The following is a 23,348-nucleotide window of genomic DNA, read 5'->3' on the forward strand; positions in this document are numbered from 1 at the left end:
ATAGGAACAGAAGGAAGAGGATGTATGTGCTATAACCATCTCAGGAAGCTTCTCTCCGCCATACCATTCACCAGGTTTTCATTTTACTAATACACCAAGAAACAGGTATTGGACAAAGTCATGTTCAGTACATCACTGAGTTCTGTATATCTTCAAATATAAAGCACTAATTTCTTTTTTACATTCAAAATTTACAACTTTTATCATCAATTAAAAACATCCCATAAGCCAGAATACAATACGCGGTATTTAAAATACAGCCAAGGAAAAATAGCTACAGTAGTATTTAAAATAACAGAATAGCAGCAGAACTCTGTCTAAAAATAGGATCCTAACTTCATTTAAAGTGTCTCTTCTTTCAAGTAGGTAAAAGCAAGCAGATCATTTAAAAATAAAACCAGCATCTGAAATACAGAATTACCCTGATAACAGTGAGATAACACTGAGCAATTAAAACATGTTACATGTTTAAAACATGGACAAGTACGAGCTGTTTTTAACAAGGCTGATATGCAAGTGATATCACATCAACTTCTGCTACAGTGCTGTACCTAAAACTATCCTTAATTTATCCTAAGAGTCTTACAAGAAATTTACACTGGAAACTGTACCAAAGAAGACAAAAGGAAACAGAAATAACTGAAGTGTTAACAGCTTGCTTGAAAACCCAACCCATAACCCATACTGCTGGCAGGAATGGCCATGCTGTGTTTGTACAGACTACTGGACAGTTATGTTCCATAGCTCATCGCAGGGTTTATGTGCATTTAAAAACTATGATACCCATAGCCTGCAGCACAACAAACAAAGCAATACCTTTATAAATGAGGGAGAATTCTCCAGGAGAGTGTAAAGTGCATTATTTTAAGGAGTGCTTCTTCTATATACAATGCATTTACTGCCTGACACACACTACAGTTGTGCTTTTTAAAGGCTTTTTACTTATTTGCTGTTTGCTAGGATCGCCGCAAATACCTGCACTTATTTATCAGCCCTTTTGGATTCAGGAGGAGATAATGGCAGGGGAAAAAGGAGGGATCCAATGCCAAAATGCAATAAAAGGCAGAAATTCCTCACAACTGCTTAAAAAAAGAAAAAAAAAGGGTATTTTATTTTTTGCTTTTTTATTGCTAGCAGCTGGTATTGGAATTGACATACTGTCTGGTGAACAGACTAATGTCACTCATTAACCACCCCCTCTGTTCAAAAGCAGGCAATGCACAAAGCATTATCAGTTCATTACTACACAGAGGAAAATCGTTTAAATACCGCATGAATCACAAAGCAACTCTATAGAATGTTGGGTATACTCCAGCTGGAGCATAACACAGCATCTCAGAGCCAAGATGCTTTTGGAGTTACCTTCCCAGGTAAGAGCTGTTTCATGAGGAGAAACGGTGCAGTGGTTTGACATCTTAAGGTCACCAAAGTTTTGTTTGTTTATATATATATCTCTATATACTTAGTGTATCTGTGTGTGTATATATATAAATACAAATATATATAATCATATATCTCTATCTATATGTAAAATATAAATGCAGGTTTAATAATTTAAAAATAAGTTGGCATTCTGTATGGGGATCCTGCATGCTCTAAATGTTTCCTATCATCCGAGCATCTTTTGGCTCAGCAGATATCATCCACAAGTTTCGCCCCATTGATCCCCCTGTAGGTTACTCTGCTAGGTCGAACCAGGACCCCATGGTTCTGCTTGCAGGTGAAGTAACGCTTCTCCCCCACAGAGCCATCATTCTTTCCCTTGGCACTTCGTAGCTCAAGGCCAAGCCACATCCCTGGTGCAAAGTCTGTCGGACCAATGTACCTGATGGTGCCCATTTCATTGGAGCTGGTCAGAAGAACCTGTGAGCCTTCATGCAGCTTCACCAGTCCCTCCATGGAAGCTGTGCTGGGATGGCTCCAGCTGTGCCGTGATGCAGAACTCTTGGATCTAGTTTAAAAAGAGGGGTGAAAAAAAAGTGTCAGTGTCTTTCCATGAAACATCCAAGACGTATTTCTAACTTAGTGCAGTGCAAGAGAAAACTGGGTTTGATCTCATATTGCTAGATGTTCATGGTAGGTACGTGTTCAGTAGGCAGGACATAGTGTTTGTACAGACTACAAAAGGTCCTTTACCAAGGCCTGCTGCATTCAAACAGCTGAATGAAAATACAAAAATTTACAAAATACGCAGTGATGAGCAATTGGAAAACCATTTTGATGCCACTTTGAATCCAAGGACTGTATCTTAGGATGCCCACAGAAAAAAAACAGTAGGCTACTGCTTAATTTTGGAGGAAAATGAGTGGTTATATATAATAACCTCTAGCACTTCATAAACACAAAGATCTTCTTTGCAGCAAGAAGCAGTGAGGCTATCAGCCAGCTCACCCAGACATCTTAAAACCCAAATACTCACCTAACAAAGGAGTTTCTTCTGCTTATCTCTCTTTGCGAAGATGCAGAAGTAGTGCTTAAACTGCGTCTAAAACCTAAAGGAGAAGGTTAATGAGCTATGTGGGATTTACAAAGATTTTTGGTTCTGAGCCCATTATCTCTGTGTTTTCTTTTATACTGCTCCCACTACCATTGCTACGCATTCTCCCTTCCCGTTTGAAAACTGATGAAACTTTTCATGAACATAAGTGTCTATAACATGTTTTATATGTTCTGAGACAAAAGAAATTAAATAAACTGAAGAGGAGTAAGTGGAAGCAGGCTTTTCACAAAATAACCTTCAGTGAGAAAAACTACCTACTTCAAGTATCTCACAAAAGGTTTCTTACTCTCATGTATACCACTCCTTCCACTGATGCCCTCATTAGGCTCAGTTTAGATGAAGGACCAGCTTAAATTTATGGTTAAGTATGTTTAAAGAAGTATGAAATAGTTATAAGGGAAGAATGTCAATGGTCTTAATTTTGATGGAATTAATTTTCACAAGGATAAAGTTACTATCAACATTATACTCCAAACAGTTCATTCTGCAGACAGCAACTGAAGGCTTCTTTCTTAGGATGGGAACAGTCAGCCAGTTTGCTTGCATTTAGGTTCCTTGAAAACCTCATGTGCTTTCAAATCTGTGACCTTAGTGCTGCAGGTTCTATTTAAAGAATGGTAACCTACAGCAGGCTACATAAGCAACATGGTAAACAGTATCTTATACACCTACCTGGAAAAGTGTGATTTATCTTACTCGAAGTCTCTGCAAGAGAATCCATTGAACCTGTCAGTCTGAAAAGCAGAAACACAAAGACACCGTTTCAGCTCAATTTTTAGTAAAAAAAAAAAAAATAGTTTTAGTTTTAGTAAATAGTTTTAGTAAAACTAAATAGTTTTAGTAAAATAAAAAATAGCTGGAGTACTTCTTGTCCAACATTGATTAAGTTCTAATTGTTTTCCTCCCCCATCCCCACCCAAAAGACACCAACACCTTGTTGTAAGAAGGCTGGTATGTAAGAGATGTACGTGGTTCACAGTTATACTCAAGTTACTTTATTCAGAGCATTTATCATTTAGAGGCAACATTATCCGAAATTCTTAGGCCTTCCATACAGTTAGCTGGAATGAAAATAGCAACTTCCTTTCAGAACTGAACTGTGCTCGGAGCATCAGGACTAGGTCAGAAAGGTAAGGCTGAATGAACACTGACTGTCCTGGAGATGGAGGCCACGAAATGAAAATACTTGGAAGTGGCAGCGAGAGAAATGGGAGAGCATCATTTCCAATTTATATTCTGCTTTCAGGAAGCTGATCTAAAAACCAGGAGGTTTTTTAAATGGAGGTTACAGGCTTCCACTAGCAGAAGAAAACAAAAATTATTTCTTCCATATCTGCTTCAAAACTGTTTTTCATGGGAAACGTACAAAGAAAGCACTTGACAAACAAAAATATGACACCTGCTTCAGTGCTTACCTCTGAACTCGAGAAGGAGGCGCAAATATTCCATAGCGAGGAAGGCAGCTGAAGTACTGGACACCACCCACAGAGCCATCATTCTTACCATGAGGCTTGTCCAGTTCAATTCCACACCAGAATCCTACCAGGTTTTAAAACAAAACAAAGATACCTCTTACCAAAACACTATTGGCTGTCCTTTGTCTAGATCCCTGGTATTCATTTGCATTAAGGAAACAGAAATTGTCTAGCTATATAATAATGATACACAGGTATAGATCTAAAACTAATACAGAATAACTATGCAAAAAGCTGTATCGGAATAAGTTTCTCAGCATTTTCATATGCCTTCAGAAAAAAAAATAATGATATTTTACTTAATATAGAGAAAGTAAAACATTTGGTGTGTAAACTAAAGCTAAATGGAATGTTACTCAATGTAACAGTGGCTACCTGGACAAAAGAGAGACGTGAAAGAACAGCAGTGGATATTCAAATTTCCCTCCTCAGACCTCTGATCACATGTTTTCATCTGAGATCATCAGCACTACAATTCCAGTTCTGGTAATGATTTCTTCCTTCTCTCCATCTATCAAGTTCTAATTAATACAAATTGCACGGAGAGAAGGGCGTGATTCAGAACTGGCCAGCAGAACAGTGAGCAGGCATTAGGACGTTCATAAGCCTGATCATTCGTAACAAGTGATAAATGTGAGCTAATTATGTAAATATACTAAATTTCATACTCCATTAGCAGGCCTTATGCTATCCATCCCCCAAAGACTCAAAAGTTTAATTCAAGTCACTTGGTACTAAGGCTTGGGATAAAATGCTAATTCTAATTATCAGCTCACGGAGCACAGGAATGACAACTCATGAATTAGAAAGTCTCAATTTGTCAGATACACTCCCATTCGTGTTTCCAGACACAAAGATCTGCATTGCAGCAAAAAGAATAGGAGATGGAGAGTACTGATGCTACCAAATGCCAAAATAAATATTGCTGATTAGTAACAATCCAACAGACTTAGGTACTTACACCCATACGTACTGCTTTTGCATTTATCTTGCAATAATAAGATTACAATTATATATATTATATATATATAATTACTATCTTACTTCTATTCAGTGAAACACAATACAGACAGACCTTGACATTTAAAGTATTTTGGAGGTAGTGAAGATGGGGTTCTCAATGTCCCTGTTCTCACGTGCCACCTATTCCAAACAATTCTACAGCACACACAAAGAGCACTGCAATTACCCGGTGCAAATTTTGTTGTCCCACAAAACCTAACAGTGCCCGTCCTCTGTCCTACTACCAGTACTCTGTCTCCAACCTGAATTCCTCTCTCATCATGAGGGGTTTTCCTTGAAGCTGGAGAAGTGCTGTACACGCCTGTTAACAGAAGAACAAGATTTGGCACTGTTAGCTTTACATCTTTAAGAAGTTCTTTTAAGAAGTTGCAGAGCTTAAAATGTACAGACAAACTACTTCCCACGTGCCTCTCCTTAACCTTTTCCAATTCAGAAACCACACATGTAAGTTCTACGTAAGTATTCACTGCAACAGTAACATTCCTTCCCATTTTACACAGAAACATATCATACCGGCACTAATTCTAGAGGAAGCAGAAGGCACTCTAGTCAGTGGCTTTTTATTGCTGCCAGTCAAGTTCCGGTTCTTAGCGTAATTCTGTTTGCCTTCTAAGGAGGTAGTAGAAGAGGAAGAGCTGCTGTATTCAGGAAAACCTTAAACAGACAAATAGACACAGTCCCTCAGATATATGTTTGGAAAAGAACAGAGTAAGCAGAAGGGAAAGCTTCTGAAAGAATGAAGTTCTTTGTTGTCCATCCAGTGGGCAGAATAGAAAGCAAAGGGTCAGAAACAGAGGGCTTCTTAGCAGCAGTTATACAACCACGTACAAGAAATGACACAGGTACATCTGATCCTCCCTTGGAAGAAAGGTGCTAATATAGTGGTAGAAGAGGCCTCCAAAAGGCTCTTCTTCCTTACTTTATGGAAGTTCTTGCAGACAGCCTCAGATTTCTTATAGTATGGAAGCCTTAATAATAAGTGATCATATCACCCTTCTTCCAGCATCCAGCCTATTAAAGGCTCAATGAGAAGCATAAGGAAGGTGATACCACATGAATGAATTATTATCTGGATTAAAGCCTACTCTACCCCGTTCCATACTATATTAATATTAAAGTACGCTCTATAAAATAAGAATGGATCATAAATCACTTTTTATATCCTTCTGCAAAACCTTGACATCTAAGCTGTCTGGTAAGACTTATGTTCAGCTTTCATCCCTCACTTTCAAGACTCTCCCTCTGTTCTCTCCTGTTCCTACCACCTTCCACACAAAGTGAGGCACAGTACAGCCAGTCTCACCTGTACTTCATTTTATCAATGTCATAAATTAAGATAATCCTGCATATCAAACGCCCCAGAAAATTGAGTGGCCAACTACAATCATTTTTTGCAACGCACCTCAAGATCAACATGGGGTTACTGCATTCAATAAGATTTAATTCTTCTATTCGTCAAAAACATTAAGAACTGCAGTAAGACAAACACAGGGGGACGGGTCAAAGCAAAAGCTAGTGGCAGAGGACAGAAGTCTTAAGACTCCTGAGGTACAGCCTGCAGCTGTGCTGCACTAAAGAAATGGAAATGCATATTATTAAATGAATGATGACAGAACAGTATAAAAAAAAAATGTGTGCATCACATACTACAAGTCTGTACTTAGAAATCAGATTAGATGGAGGTCAAACCACCCAGTGTTTTCACATGAACACAACAAGAACCTCTGCTTAAAATTCACCTGTCAGGGAGATCTCATTGCTTCCTCAACAACTTATTTCACCATATAATTCCTACTGCTGGAGGATGTTTTTGCTCATAATATAAAGCCTAAATTACCAGACTTCTAACTCAAGATTTCTTTTCTTCCATATGCAGAACATGTTGTATTGTTCTTTATGTTTGAAAGTCTCTTGTTCTATTCCTACAGTCTTTTGGGTTTTTTTATTCACCCATTCACAGATTACAGTGGTTTTCTCTTAAGTCACATTTTATACACCTCCAGTTATTGTAGTGTCTTCTCTGATTTCTCTCTCACACAAAGCTTGCTATTTTGAGTATTTTGATGAGGATTACCATGGAATGCAAGCAACACAAGGCAAAAGGTCTCCCTCAGAAACACAAGTAGGTACACCTGCAGATACTCTGTAAGATCATTTAGTAGGGGACTAGGTTGAAAAACAAGAAAAACAAACAAACATTAATTTAGTTACCTCCTTTTGCAGGTACAGTTTTTCCCCTGTTAACAGTCATGAACTTGTTTTCAGAGCCACTGGGTTTTCTTGACTTATTTATGCCTGGAATAAATATATATGCATACAGTTAAATACATGTGTGCTAACAACGAACAGCAACTTTGAGGGGAGTCATGTACAAACTCAATCTAAAACACCTGCAGATTTGCAGATGCACAGATTAAATGGATCAAGCCATAAAGTTCCTCAGACTCTTGCTAAGCAGGTAAAGCAAGGCTGCAGAATTGCTCTCATGGATGTCAGACACCTTAACACATTTAAAAACAGTCCAAACTATCTCATCAGATGACAGAATCACCTGCGAGATATTTATGTTTACACTGAAGGAGTTACATTTATCACATCTATTGAATAAACAAAGACTTTACAAGTACTTCATGTGTATTTTTCACTGGTATTCCTTTCACAGTTTCTACACTGAAGACAATATAAAGTTTGAGACCAAGTCTTCAGTCTACAAATAGTGAAGCAAGTACACCAATGCCATTTTTATGGCCTAAAAGAGCCTAACTTGTAGAGCAGCAATGGTGTGGTACGCACAAACGGGTACTGAAACCTGCTACAACCAACAAACAGCTGTTGTGCATTTCTGCCCATTCCCTACCTTACCTGAAGGAGAACAAGCTGATACCAGATGTACCCCCTTCCCTATTACAAAAAAGGGAACATCTTTATTTAACTGCACGTCAGCTTCATTCAGCTGCAGGGGCTGAATTAACGTGCAGATAGATTTTCAGAGATTTTATATTTCAGCCCTCAAAACATCAGATCAAACATCTCCCATGCTGTGGCTAACAGCACATTTCTTCATTTCATTAAAGTCATCTTCTTTCTAAAAAATTTGTAGAAAAAAAACACCTGATCAATCTGATGGATGGTTCAAATCCAACAGAAACAAATAAAACGTGAAACCTCTATACAGCACTATTCTACTTTTCAGCTTATAACTGCCTCTACAAAAGCATATTAATTTTTTCTTGGATCCTTACAAACTAGTGATAAGCAGGCATGGAGTTTAAAAGGAAAGAAGCAATCTAATCTGGTGAGGCACATGAGCAAAGCCAAACAGTTATGCGTTATGCAGCTTCATCCTCCCACTGCAGCCAGTGAATCAGTCAGGCATGTTCATTCTAGTGGACCTTTCAAGACACGAACATCCTAAAAGTGACAGCTTGAAGATTACTGCTTGAGGATGTAAGCACCGCTGGGCAAATGATGCATAACTCACTCTGATTTTTACCTAAAGGAATTGTCAAATGTTTTACAAAGACAGCTGTGCACCTTTGTAACAGAGGAAAAAGCTCATGACTAACCTGTTTTGAGCACTGCGTCTGTGACAAAGGCCACACTGCTCTCCATCATAGTCTAACAAGTTCTAAACAATTCACAACAAACTGAATCATCCACTGAAGAACACTTGACAAAGTCAACACAGACATGCTCCTGAGCAGTACCACAACCACAATATTCATAGAAGTGTGTTATCATAGAATCACAGAATGGTTTGGGTTGGAAGAGACCTTTAAGATCATCTAGTTCCAACTCCCTGCTATAGACAGGGACACCTCCCACTAAACCACATTGCTCACAGCCCAATCCAGGTTGACCTTGAGGCTTCAGGACAGGACCATTCTCAACCACTCTGGTCAACCTGTTATAGAACCACAGAATTACCCAGGTTGGAAAAGACCTTGAAGATCATCAAGTCCAACTGCAGCCTAACTGCAGCCTCATGCGGGACATCAGTTTATAAACAGCTTAAATCTTTGCTGACTGTAAATACACATAATTAGGGCTCACTTTCCTCTAATGTTGGGTTACACGAATCATCTATAATGCTGCTAAAACAGCGCTCTTACCAGCCTGCACATTGTTTTATAGCCTGCATGTTGTTGGTAAAACAAGGGGAAGCTTAAGGCCATTTGAACATAGCAATGTGACAGTATTCTTCTATCCTTAAAGCTGAGCTGCTGAGATCACCAAAACAGGATCCAAAAGGCAAAAGACCATTACATCCTAATGTAATGTACTTAATATGAGGACATCCATTCTCTTCCCATCTGCCTTTGGATTTACTCAGAATATTTAATCAGCAAATAAAACACAATCAGTTAAATAGCTCCGTGATCATTTTGCCAGAAAATAAACGTATTCAATTTACACAAATGAAGTTGTATTTAGATTTATTTCCAGACTTTCACTGGTTTCAGCAAGGTGTTCCAAGTTACCTGAGAAGATCGCAGGAAATTAAATACATTGTGATTAGACACGTCTCTGACATCACAGCCACTCAGATAGCACTTTGAACACTTGAGCATAAATGTTCTGGTGAGTCCCTATAGAGTTTATTATAAAGACTGTAACTTCTGAGCACATCAGATCATTGTAATCACTGAACAGCTACACTCAGTGTCCCACCAGTACCAGGCCAGTGAACATCAAGTAAGAGGAACATGAAGTCCATTATCACCTTTTCTTCCCACGCAACAAATTAATTCCTAACAGCTACATTCATAATAAGATTTACAGTACTTGTGCTCATTCTTGATCTCTCTATCCAATCTCAACGTAAGAGAAAATACTCACCAGAATTCACTTTGGAAGTTATGTGCGTCACATCTATTTTCTTGGATTTGATCAAAGGTGAAGATCGTGTGGAAGAACTTCGTACGGAGCTTTTCTTGTGATCATAAGCCTTGCTTATTTTAGAGAGAGGTGCGAAGATACCTGGGAAAGAGGGTTGTATGAGCCAAAAAAGAACCATGGACAACACTAACATCATTATGCTTTTTTGCTGTCTCTTAGAGCCAGTAATTTAAATATTCTTTTAGCCACAATCATGGCTTGTTATGCTGCTGAAGCACCTGTAGAGTGCAAGGACTAGCTCAAATAGAGCAATGAAACCACACCCAGATCTATTTATTCCCCCAAACGGTTTGCATCTTCCAATATATATATGTATTTTTTTCTTTAAATTCGTGCTTTAAGAGAATTTCAGAAATGAAAGTAAAGGTTATACCACGTTTTGGTGCACACTTGAAGTACTGGACTTTTCCAACACTCCCATTGTTCTTTCCCTCTGCTTCATCCAGCTCTATGCCAGCCCATTGCCCACTTGCAAATTCCGTTGTGCCACAAAATCTTAATGTACCAACCTAAAGCAACAACAAAGAAACATATTGTTAAAAATGCATGGTTCACAACAATAGCTTATGAAGGAGAGAGCTGGTAATTACCAAGCTTTTATCAGAACAGATACAGAAATACAAACATAACGATCCCCTTCCATGACTGACATTCCTATCTTTCAATGCCAGCCACTGCATTTTCAAATACATATCAGTCCTGTGTGTCTACTGAGCATCAGCAGCTGTTATTGACGGATCAAGTAACAGACAGGAATTCAACAGCAAGAACTATTGCACAATGCAACTCAAATCCAGTAAGGTACATGCCTACCTAGCTCTACTTTCAGTGCCATCCATAAGAACAGTACTAGAAACCTGGCTGGATAGCTTGCTGAATTGAAGAGTCCATTGAAATACTAGATTTACAGTTCCTTTATTTATTTTTCCATATTTCACATATACACACATACACAAACACAACATTTTGCTCACAAATACCTTCAATGTTTACCAGAAAAAATATTTCAAATCTTTAAAAAAAGAATACTGATATCCTCAATCATTTCAGAGCTGCCAATATCAGAATAACAAGTATCAACACGAACTATAACAAAGTTCATTTTTTCAAATCCATTTTTAAATGGCATCTAACAAGCTTCTTAAAAGCTCTTCAAATGTGAGCTAGATCAGTATCAGCTATGTTGTTCTATTACTTCCACAGAACAACATACCCATCCCTTCAGAGAAGCACTGCTTCAAAGATTTCAGCTGCACTGCACTAGCTGAATTGGTAACCTACCCTAGGATAAGCAGAACTGATGGTGGGGTTTGTTTACTGCCTTCTGGAATCTAATAGGGTAAATTCACAAATGAATGCTAATCAATAAATATTCCTATCATTCTGACGTGACAACAGAAATGTTAATAAATAATGAACTGTGCTGACGTTCTACAGATTTCAAAAATTGTTCATAAATGCAGACATTTCATGTCAAAACAGCCTTCCAGTTACGTTCAACTCATTACTTTCTGTAACCAGATCCTTACTGCCATCCAGAGTTCATATCTTTCAGAAGGGGTTTCAGACACTCAAATCTGAAATATGTCTCCAAAGGAATAAATAAATTGACTGTCCGTGAGTTATGAGAATAGTACAAAGTCACAGAAAGGCTTAGGTTGCAAGGGCAACCCCTTCCCCACAAGGCTGCTCCCAATCCACCCATTGGCCATGCCGACCTAGGTGCAGGACCTTGCACTTCGCTTTGTTGGACTTAATGAGGCTTATTTGGGCCAAGCCCTCAAGACTTCCCAGTTCCCTAGAGGACATCCCTTCCATCAGTACACCACACAGCTCAGTGTCATCTGCACACTTACCAAGTTACTCATCATACCTTCTGTCCCGCAATAACGACGCGATCTCCCAGCTTCAGGCCGAGTGATAAAAGCATGGCCTTGCCTGTGATATGATCGTAGTTTGTAATCATGGCTTTTGAGATGTCACATGAGAGAGGCATCGCATCCAGCAATATCTGCTTGATTTCTTTTGCACTAGCTGCTGCATCTGCCATTTCCAGTGGCATATCTACTGGATCGGGAACCACATCCACTGGGATCTGCCCTTTATCATTCTATAAAAGCATAATACAGCGCAGCATTTAATAGCATAATAAATTCTTAAGAACATTATCAGTACTCTGGACACATGAGGAAAAAAAAAAAAGCAGTTGGATATGAAAAAGCATTTTCAAAGATACCTAGTCTGCATATCACATAGAACTTTCTGAACAATGATGTCTCAAAAGACTTCATGCCATCAGATGTTATATCATGTAATGACTATTGAGTAGCATTAAGACATTTACAATGTCCCATAAAAATGAATTTGGAAATGAAGAACTGAGATACCAGCTACACAGTACACACCAAATTGGTGGCCTTCATGTAGTAGTTTTACACTCCATCAGGCCTACTGTCTGGTTAATAAGCAGAGCAGCTGTTTGTTATTAGTTATTCGTGCTATGACCAAGTAAACTACTAAGTAATACAGTGAGTTTCCAGAAGCTGCATGCTTCACCTCTGCATTTGTGAAAAGATCCACCTCTGCCTTCACAATTGATGCAAGACACAAATGGGAGTTAAAGCATCAAAAATGGAACTCTACTTAACTACTAAACTACCCGTTGATGTGAAAAAAACCAACTTCGACACACAAATACGACAAAGCACGTAAAAATCATCCACTACAAGTTATAAATAAGAGGTGCTCTCTCCTTACATAATAGACGTTTAACCAAACCTGGTTCTGTTTTTCCAGCTATATTTCCCCAGATAATCATATAATTACTGAGGTGTAATGTAAACCTAACACCTTACCCTAAAGGCAGGATTTGCTCCGTGTTCCAGCAAACATTTGACAGCTCCTGTACATAGGTTAAAGGCAGCAATATGCAAAGCTGTTCCAAAATCGAAATCACTGCACGTAGCATCCACATCTGCAATTAAATGCCACGTGAGGTATGTAAGCATGTTACTTGCACTTTCCAACCTATAGATTTCCTGCAAGGGCGCCGTTTTATAATTTATATTAACATTTACACAGAAACAAAATGAGCTACGTACTGAATGTGTACGAGAAGCAATTCTACAGAGCATCAACTTTATCTGCAAATGTTGATTCAGACCATGAGTTAATTTGGAAGACAGGTCTTTACTTTCATTCATTTTATAAGTCTGAAGACTTAAGAGCAAAACTGTTGGTCTTTGAGATACTCAAGCTACAGCGACAAGATCAGCAAGTAAACATCAGGTTTGCACATACATTCACATTGCTCTAATACTTCTATTTTACTTCATTTGAAATGTTTAAACAAGATGCATCTTCAACCAGGTGCATTCCTTTGTGAGCAGGTAACAGGGCAATGGAAAACTACCCCTGCTTTACACAAATGAATTTACACTGGCCAAGAATTAAGTGCGAGCTAACGATTTTTGTAATTCCTGTTTCCAAAGAACTGCACTCAGAAGGCACAGACAGCTCAGAAAACACAGCACTGTAGCAGATGAGATTCACAATACACATTGGCATTAATTGTTCCCTGTATACCTTTTGATGTTCTGTAAGTTAGCCTTGGGCACCTCTCCTGAACCATACAGTAGAGACATCAACTTAAGTCAGTTATGTATATAACCACTTTTTTAAAATGCCAGCTGATTTCATCCACAAACCGAGACAAGAATATCTGCAACAGTGATCCAATCTGAAACACTGATGAGGGACCCAAAACTTTCCTCCTAAGGGCTGTGGGAAACTCAGTATTCTACAGCTGCAGTCTGTCCCAAAAAGCACTAACCCTTTCCATAAACTAACAAACAAAATCCTCCCTGATTTTATCAGCATCTTAATATATTCACACTAAATTAATATTTTCAGGGCACACAAGATGGAAATATTGGCATACTTATACATACTGAAATGATCTGTATGTAAACATGATACATCCTAGTAAATATTGACTGACTTTAAAAAGACGAAAGGTATTAAAGTTTAACAATCTTACAAATGCTCCAAAATACCAAATGTTCCAAATTTAATTTGCACATGCATGAAAAAAAGACTGCATTCCTTTTTGCAGTCATAGTGACAGCTATGTATGCAAAGCTGCCTTTTATCTGTCAAATATTAAAATACCACAAGTTTAAAGTCTGGTAGAAGCTGTACAGTAGCATCCAAATGGTGAAGCTTCCGTGTTTGATAAGGCCACCAAAGAGGCATTTTATCTTCTTTAAAAGTATGTATTTATTTATGCCAAACACTGAAGTCAAGCTGTTCCTTAAACTTCTACATAGTTGAGATGTGGGGAGAAATGAGTAAGTCAAAGCTGCTTTAGTCACTAGTTTATCACAGCTTGTCCTAAGACCTCCACCTTGTCGTTCTTTACCATTCACCCAGTGTTCAAACACACTTCCCAGTGAGTAAGGCACTTTAAAAACCCCAGGGACCTGCTACAACAGCCACACCTTCCATTTTCTGTGTCCATTCTCTTATTTCTCTAACAACTTAGAATCATAAAATGGCTCAGGTTGGGAGGGACCTCAAGGATCATGAAGCTCCAACCCCTCTGCCACAAGCAGGACTGCCAACATCCACGTTTAATACTAGATCAGGTTGCCCAGGGCCCCATCCAACCAGCTCCCTCAGCCTGTCTTCAAAGGGGAGGTGCTCCAGTCCTCTGATCATCTTTGTGGCCCTCCTCTGAACCCTCTTCAACAGCTCCGTGTCTTTCTTGTACTGGGGGCCCCAGACATGGGGCCTCACAAGGTCAGAGTAGAGAGAGACACACAATCACCTCCCTGTCTCTGCTGGCCACCCCTTCTTCTGACAGAGCCCAGGATACCATTTGCTGGCTTGTGAAGTTTTTAGAATCAACCTGTTTGCTTTTGTTTCTTAGATACTTCTCTGTCACTTCATACAAAGCACAAGTGAACAAAATACAAACAACTACATGAAACAGCAGTAATAACACCTACCTTTTGGCTTTGCATTTTTCAAAATAACACTAATAAGTTCTGGAACATCAAAGTAAGCAGCATAATGCAAGGCATTCATATTTGTCCAGCGGCTGCGTAAGCTGCTATCAGCACCCAGATCAATAAGCTGCATTGCAAATTTTACCGCGGTTTCAACATCACCTGCAAGGCAATTGTTTAGAAACATGCATTAGATTTGCTTCCAGGCCCTCAAAAATAAGTACATACTCATGTGTAAAACAAAATGTAGCTTAGCTCACAGTTTGTACCTCAGCCTGAAACAGTGTTTGCTATTTTAAAGAGAGTTTAGACTAGCACTGCTGTTTGAAATACCTATACCACTGTCACAGCCATAACCCCACTGCAGTTCTGTATCTTCCTTTCTGACAGCCACCAGAAGCCAAAACTAAGCACTACAATTTACTGCAGAAAAACATTCTGCAATATTCAGTGGTAGAAACCATTCTGAATTAATGAGGAGGGCACATCTATAATGACATTTCTTTACTCACCAATACCATGAGCCCCTGATTTGCAAGTGTAATGCAGAAGAGTCATATCAGTCAGTCCATCTCTGTCATTCACATTGCAACCTCTTTTAATGATCTGAGGGATGAGAGGAAAACATTACTTAGCAAGTTAATTCAGATATGGGTTCTTTTTATTAGCTACTAAGAAGCTTCCTAGACTACACTGTAAGTGCAGAACTGAGCAATGTGCAGAAATACAAGAGATAGCATTATTTGAACACTGATGACTTTAATTATTTAACACTCGTAAAATTTTCTTATACTATTACTAATGATATATATGACATATGCTGGAAAGTTAACAATTTTATTGAACAACACAAAAACTGCAGCATCTAAGAAGTCCCTCCCTCCCGTTACTTGGCTTCTCAATACTTCTTTCTCCCCTAGAAAACTTGCTATATTAAGGTAGGAAGAATTTTTCCATGCCTTCTCAGCTACCCATATTAAAGCCTATAATCCAGAAGAAAAATATGAATGTAGGATAAAACACAAACAGCAGGCCCTATGAAAGCAGCCTATTACAAATATCAAAAATATTTTGGATTCTACCTCATTTTGGCCTCTGAAACATTGCCCTTAAGGTCAGCCTTCAGGGAAACTTCACATATCGATTTTTTGATTACTCTTAAATAAGAAAAAGAAGCACCAAGGTTGAAGGCCTCTGAGTAATAACCATTTTGAGAAGAATGATTCATTTTCTACCATCTATCCAAACATGCTAAATTATCAACCAATCCTTTCCCACTGAAAACAGAAAGTACATACCACACAAGGCACTAACCAGTAACTATGACAAGGCAAAACTTATCTGTGCATTTAGGAGTAGTCCTGCTTTTGAATGAGCTGTTTTAAATTCATGTCACTAAAGCATATGTTTAATGCTGGACTTTCACTTATGCCTCACCTCGTTGCCAATAATATCAATGTTCTGCTGGACCTGTGGAACCCACTGCCTTAAGATAGCAAACAATTCAGAAACGGACGTTTTGGGGTTGAAAAGTATCTCCTGGCACGCAGCATCATTGGGATCAAAGAAGGAAAACTCTGCTTTAAAAAAAAGCAAATATAAAAAAGGGTTTATGTACAATTAAAAGTTCTAATATTCTCTAAGAATATGTATAGTTTTCAGTCTCAGAGACAAAGAACACAAGAGATGTTGCTTCAATAATAACCACTAGAAAATTAGAATGTCTGATTAATTCAGATAAGGTTCTTTAATGTCTGGTCTATTTATACTGCAGTCTTGCTTATCAGTCAGAAAAAGTTTTTGAACTGGGACCAAGTACAATGATACTACAAGGCTGATGATTAGTTTAGGCAAGGACCAGCAGAGATGGGCAGTGGTCATGCCAATAATGGCTCAGCCTTGTTTCAAGCAAGGTAATGCTGCTGATATCAAGCTGCTCCTAGAGCAAAGGCCAGCCTCTTGATGGTAAGTGATGAAATATACACACAATTCTTCTATATGCTGTAGAACATCTTCTCCTTCCATCTCAATTCACATAAAACATAGCAAAACATACACACACACACAAACTAGGAAGGCATTAGTGGCCTCCGTTTTTTTCCTGTCATGAACATATCAATCCCACCCAATAGCAACTGCAGGTTAACAAATAAAATAAGCCATCAAATCAAGGTGAGAGGAAAAACAAAACAAACAAAAAACCCTTTAAGATTTTAAGCCTCACATTGCTTCAGGCAACCCACAAATGCAGCCATGAGAAACACCTTATTATTCAAGTATGGTATTTTGCATTACTTACACATGTATATCTGTGCATATACACAAGCTGTACTGTTTTAAACTGATGGAATTTCTTCCAACTCAGAAAGAATGTGGACAGCAGTAGCTACTGGGAGAAGGAATGGAAGCAGAACCTACTATCATTGGCAAACAACGGAATAATGGAAAACACTGAACTTTCATCCCTGCTGCAGTTATCATGGAGTTGCCTTCTAAGGTTTCAAGTTAACATACATCAGCTTGCACCAACTACAGATAAAATACTCTCTAAATGGATAATAAACAAAGGATAATTAGCATACAGTACCAGACACCAGGAATAGGACTGGGTATACAACACGGTGTAAGCTACCTTCTGGATGAACCATCCTAACCTTTCTTCAAAGAAAGCACACCACAGTTCTAGATTGGATTAACAAATAAGAGCACATACATAGCTCACTTCCTGAGTACTTAGTGCTCCCCTAACAGCACTTCCTTGGTTCAGCAAGAATGAGTAAGGGAGACACAGTCACCAATTTACCATGACTTTTTATTTGCATCTCATGAAATAAAAAAGAGCACTCTCTTCCCCACACTACAGAAAGCATGCTTCTTAACTGATGTCCTATGCACTGACACAGATCTGATTTCTTGTTTAATATTTAGCCCCTGTTTTGACCTGCTATCTCATGCTGAAAGCCATGAAGGAAACATGACCAGCCAACGAGATTAATCATCTTATGTGACATGCATGATACTTATTCTGCCAAGTTTCCCAGCCACTAACCCAAACCAAATCATACCAGTAATCAAATCTAACAGCCTGCAATGCAAAAAAGAATGAGAATATATCAACAGCAACCATCATAAGTGCATAACAGCCAATCGGCTGCAGTGCTTGCAAGAGGAAACAAGCTTCATCATGCAGAAAAATCCTTTAAAATTTCTACAGTAAGATGATAATGGTATCTAGATACCTTAAAACTTTTTAAGGTACACAAAAGCCATTTTGAAGACATTATAACAGTAGCTACCTATGAAGATCCTTAGCCAAAAGGACATTTTAATCTCTCATATTTCCTGTTTTAATTATTACAAACACATGAAGACAATGACATTTTTTCCAAAAGCCAGTCATCAGAAGGTGCTACAGTTTCCTATTAGCAGCCATTCCACAGCCCTCACCACTACAAACATCCTACCCTTCCAAAAGAAACATTCAGTTTAAATACTGAAAGCCCACTGAGAAAAAGTGTGATGCACACACAACTAGGGCTGAATTTAATTAATGCAATTTTGCACCTTAATACGATATCCAGTTCTACACCCACAAACATCCAACCACACATAGAGAAGAAACAGTAAAAGTTAAAAGACTTAATTAAAAGTATATGCAATAAGAAAAATAAGAGAAGCTTGAGTCTTCATTTTTCATCTCCCTTTAAAATAACAGAATCCATTTACTAAATAGTATTTTCTTCCTCTGAAAAGAGAGTGTAAGGAGCCAGTAGTTTTTCCTCAATATTTATCACTCAAATTTAATCTCTGCTCACCACAAACTCGTATCCTGTTAACATACGTACCGCAGTCTGAAGGCATTGGCGCTGCAGCAACAGAAAAAGTAACAGATGTTTCAGAGCTTGGAAACAGAAATCGATCTCTTTCAGTGAAAGAATCTCCTTCAAAGGAAGGTTCTGGGATATCCTCTATGGTCATCTTCCAGAAAGCCCCTTTAGCAGGAGGGAAAAAGACCAGCACCATTAGAAATTCTTTGGATTAGTTCTACTTGCACTAAAATGCAACAGAAAAATTTCACCTTCTAACAACAAACTAATAAAATGTATTAATTCTTAGGAGCGAAGCACAGTGTCAAGGATACCCAGCTTCTAGATTTCATTTCACCATCGAACTCACATGTAATTAATGGAGAGCATAAAATTTCACCACTGTTTCCCACTCAGGCAGTGCAAAAACTACATTGCAATTAGGAACTACAAGAGACAACAAATTTACATGCTTTACAGCTTTACAAAAAGGTGAAGCAGCAGATACTTTACCTCACACTTGGCACATATCTTTATCTCACACTATCAGCAAGAACATGCTCCCAGCTACTGCTTTCCCCTCTTCTAATTCTCATGACTTGAACTGTCTGCAGCTTTATGCAGCAAGATTAATCACTGAGTGATTCACTCCTGGATGCATGATTCTATCATCTCCTTTCCCAGCTTCTCCTCTGTGTATTAAAATAGCACACTTACCGCCGTGTTGGAGCACCCACCCAGCTGCTGTTTCCAGCCAAGTTTTCAAGCCTTACAGAAACCTAGGAAAGAGAAGAAAAATGAAACAGCCACACAAAGCCCTAGCAATGTGTTCCAAGCAGGCCATGCTGCATTCTATTTACTGCCTTCCTGCTAAGAGAAGAGAAGAGCTGGCTAACAATCGTAAGACATCTACTTGGGCAAACCCAGTCATAAGTGAAGGAAAAAAAGAAATTATTCTTAAATGAAATAGAAACTGAATCTCATAGCCGAAAAACCTGAAATTCCGCATGTTGAAACTTCATGGCTAAGTAAAGCAAAAGCAGCACTTCTACTAAATAAGCCTACGTTTTCATTTTGGAGAACACTATGCCAGTCCTCATAGGCTCCAGAATTTGTTTAAACACTTTGACTGAAAGAAAGGTTTAAGGGAGATTCAAGGCGTACCTGCCTTTATTACACTTCATCCACACACAAGTGAATGAGAGGGGAAAAAAGTGGGTTTTGTTATTTTGACTTTAAATACTGGTTTTGTTTTGTCTCTCCTACACACAACAAGTTAAGTGAATGGATTTATTCTAGTACTTTCCCAAATAAATTCCTCACACAATCCACACTCTAACATAGACAACATTTTAGCAATGGATTGCAGCTGCCAATCTTGAAGGACATAAAACTTCTTTCTCTTCTTTCATGTCATGCACAGTTCACTTCCAAGTTTCCTCAACTTGCAAAAGAGACCCAGATGACAAATAAGCTAGTTGGAGAAAAATGATTATTTCCTCAGTCTTCTACAGACAAATGCATGTGTACAGATAAATGCATGTGTTGGCACAAAAGAAAGATCCAGGGGGAGGTCACTGGGAATGACAGGACTATTTCTTCCAGCTACATTATTTAATTGAATTGGCTTCAGCAGTCAATTCAACAGGGCCAAAATTATCACTAATTATTTCAATTGGTGTTTTCATCTAGCAACGCAGAGTTTATACTTTGAATGACTTTATTACTGTCATAAACACTGACAGCAATGACTGTCCTGTACAACGGACTAGGAAGTCTTCTAAAACACAAGATGGTGATTTCATCTTGTTTGTAAGGAACAGTGAAATACACTCGCTATCCTCTAATATTTGTACAGAGGCTGTGGTCTAAACAAAGTTGTATGAATCCTCATCATTTTTCCACGGGAAGCACATACAACACTCTCACAGTGCATACAAGTAATATGCATGCATACAGAAGACAACCGAAACCATTAAGCCAGAAAATAAAAGAAAGGAATTAAAAGGTTTCCACACAGCACTGCCAGTACAACAGTGAAAAGACAAAAGCAACACTACCAAAAGTAGCCACACCTGACTGAGCAGCTCCTAACAGGTGAGATGCATACGGTTTGATTGCAAAATCAGCTGGAACTAGAGATCAGCAGAGATATCTGAAAGGTAGTACAAGCAGTGCTGTGTACTGCATACAGACAAACAGACCAAACAGAACAAAAACAGTGGTTTTGCAAGTGGCCAAGTCAACTTTTACACGGAAAGGCCATAGGGAAAAACACAATCCATCGCACATGAATGAAACAAACAACTGAGCAAAGCAGGCTGGGGAACAATCAGGGCTGCTGGTCAGATGACACTAAGACCCAAACACCACGATGAACATGCCAACACAACACCACTAAGAATGACTTCATATGCTCACACCAGTGCCAACACCTCCTGGCCTACATCTTTACACCGTGAGATTTTCATGATGATCTTGAAGTATGTTACCATTTTATGACACAGAACTGAACCATGAAAGGTCAAGGAAACACGTTCTGCAGCCATGACTACCTCCAGAGATCACAAGCTCAAGTACATGAGCGCCACGACAGTTAGCGTGGCACACACACCTGGAAAGGCAGAAGGAAAGCAAAAGCTTGACAACAATTTCTAATAAATGGAAGAAGTGGAAAAATGCTATCTTCTAAGAAGCACAGCATTGAGATACTAATAACAGCCATGACTCAGATGGGAAGAGGAATGAAATAGCTTCCAGAAATCAAAGTATGGACAAGTCAGTAAGGTCAGAAGTTCAGAAAGAAATGATTAGAAAAACTCAATGGAACAAAAAATGCCAGTTTTCCTTTTCGCAGCATTATTAAATACTGCTAAGCATCGCTTAGCGCAGCAGAGAGCACCATACTTACTATCTGCCAGCCATACGTTGCTGCGATCCAAATGCAACCTGAAAATGAAAGAGAAACATGACTGGGAAAAAAAAAAGAATTAAGAAAGTTTGCAAGCCATCATCTGTACACACAGTGCTGCTGCCAAGGCTGAGAACAAGCACAGGTTTCCTAACACCCACATCTTACACAGGGCGCCCACAGTTAAAAAAAAACCAAGAAGTTGTATAACACAGGATCCACTTTTTTTGCACAGATTGCACAATTTCCAATCTTAGTGCAAAGCACCACCGAACTGCTTCCCTGCAAGCACCGCACAACACCTGCGAGCTCTGAAGTGATGGCACGCACCTGCGCTGGGGGTCGGGCAGCAGGCCTGGTCACCAGGTGGGTGCCATTTTGGCCAATCACTACGGATAACGAACTGCTTATGTCGGTACGAACAAGAAGAAAACCGCAACCCGGGGCTCCAGGCCCTCCGCCGCGCACTGCCTGCCCGCGCATGGCGGCGCCCGGCTGCTCCCACAGAGGGCACGCGGAGGAGCGCGGAGCTGTCGGAAGGAAGCGCCACACAGCGTGTCAAGCTGCCCCGCGATGCCCACCACAGGTGCCCGAACGGCGCCCCGCGAGAAGCCGGCAGCAGGCGAACCCCCGGCCCGGCACCCTCTCACCCCATACCTGCCGGGCCCGGCCGACCCGCGTCCGCTGGGAGCCGAGCGAGGCCCCGAACCCGCGGCCCCCGAACCCGCAGCGTTGGGCTCCGCCCGCCCTCGCCCCGTGCGCCTATCGGCTCCAGCGCCGCCCCCCCGGGGCCCGCCCCAGCACTCCTCTTCACAGGCGCCGGGCTTCACGTTGCTTAAGCGGCGTAGGCAGTTTTCCACAGCCCTGCGTGACTGCGGAATGAAACGCGCAGCCTTAAATACAGGTTGAAAACCGGTTTCACCCGGAAGCAGCTTGCGATGGAGGTGGGAGCTCTCATCTGCGCTGGGTGCGGGCAGGCCTGGAAAGCAGCCTGTGCAGTGTGCTGCACCTGCCCTGCTCAAAGCAGTCATAAGGGAGAATTAAAGGCAGTCACACAGCTGGATCTGTGGGCAAGCAGGGAACCTAGTCTCTGTGCTCCATACTGTAGGCCTAATAGTTATCTAGATCCAAAGATCAGTAAACTGAGAGGTCCTGCAATGGAAAATGTGATTCCGTACAACTGGAGCCAAGGCTACTGGAAGGAAGAATCACAGATAATAACTTAGACAAATGATGCTATATTTGACACTCCCATCTGAGTCACCATGAAGTAAATGTACCTGGTGTTAATTACCAGTCTTTTGTTTTTCCAGTGATAATTTTAATTGTGGGGAGGGAGAAGGGTACCTTAAAGAAGGAGTCTGAAGTATAACCAAAGACACAGATGTAAGTGAGATGAAATGTCAGCTTGATACTGGCTTGCACATTTTCTGTGATGCATGATATTAGAGTAAGGAATCCTTATGGTTGAAAGGGACCTCTGAGGTCCACCTAGTCCAATTCCCCTGCAATAAGCAGGGACACCACAGCTAGGTCAGGTTGCCCAGGGCCTGATCCAGGCTTGCCTTGTAAGTCATCATCTGCTCATCTCACATGTTCGCTGATAATTTCCTAGCACAGCCAAGGAAAAGAACAGTCTGTTTTAAGGGTTCAAAAGAGCATGGCTTGTTTAATGCAGCCAAATGAAAAGTGGGACAGACAATGACGGTTGCTGTCTGCCATACA

General features: G+C 39.8%; 1 protein-coding gene across 8 annotated transcripts; it reads right to left on the reverse strand.

The window, feature by feature from the left end:
• Nucleotides 1–106: 106 nt before the first annotated feature.
• CLIP4 (CAP-Gly domain containing linker protein family member 4) lies at nucleotides 107–22,474 on the reverse strand. 8 transcript variants are annotated; one of them, XM_072332052.1, is made up of 19 exons: nucleotides 22,281–22,474; nucleotides 21,624–21,661; nucleotides 21,205–21,326; nucleotides 19,430–19,491; nucleotides 18,752–18,898; nucleotides 16,344–16,486; nucleotides 15,419–15,512; nucleotides 14,907–15,068; nucleotides 12,753–12,871; nucleotides 11,771–12,007; nucleotides 10,271–10,406; nucleotides 9,838–9,978; nucleotides 7,210–7,293; nucleotides 5,512–5,652; nucleotides 5,165–5,299; nucleotides 3,916–4,039; nucleotides 3,173–3,234; nucleotides 2,420–2,492; nucleotides 107–1,951 (listed from the first exon to the last, which is right to left on the reverse strand). In XM_072332052.1, the coding sequence occupies exons 5-19, from the start codon at nucleotides 18,882–18,884 to the stop codon at nucleotides 1,630–1,632; spliced, it is 2,106 nt and encodes a 701-aa protein (XP_072188153.1). In that variant the 5' UTR covers nucleotides 18,885–18,898; nucleotides 19,430–19,491; nucleotides 21,205–21,326; nucleotides 21,624–21,661; nucleotides 22,281–22,474; the 3' UTR covers nucleotides 107–1,629. The 8 variants fall into 8 exon arrangements, with proteins under 8 accessions (XP_072188153.1, XP_072188157.1, XP_072188152.1 ...); XM_072332056.1 differs by having other exon boundaries at nucleotides 16,344–16,483; nucleotides 21,134–21,326; nucleotides 22,281–22,472; XM_072332051.1 differs by lacking the exon at nucleotides 21,205–21,326.
• Nucleotides 22,475–23,348: the final 874 nt, after the last annotated feature.

This window comes from Excalfactoria chinensis, chromosome 3 (assembly GCF_039878825.1).
Source record: "Excalfactoria chinensis isolate bCotChi1 chromosome 3, bCotChi1.hap2, whole genome shotgun sequence".
Lineage (NCBI taxonomy): Eukaryota > Metazoa > Chordata > Aves > Galliformes > Phasianidae > Excalfactoria > Excalfactoria chinensis.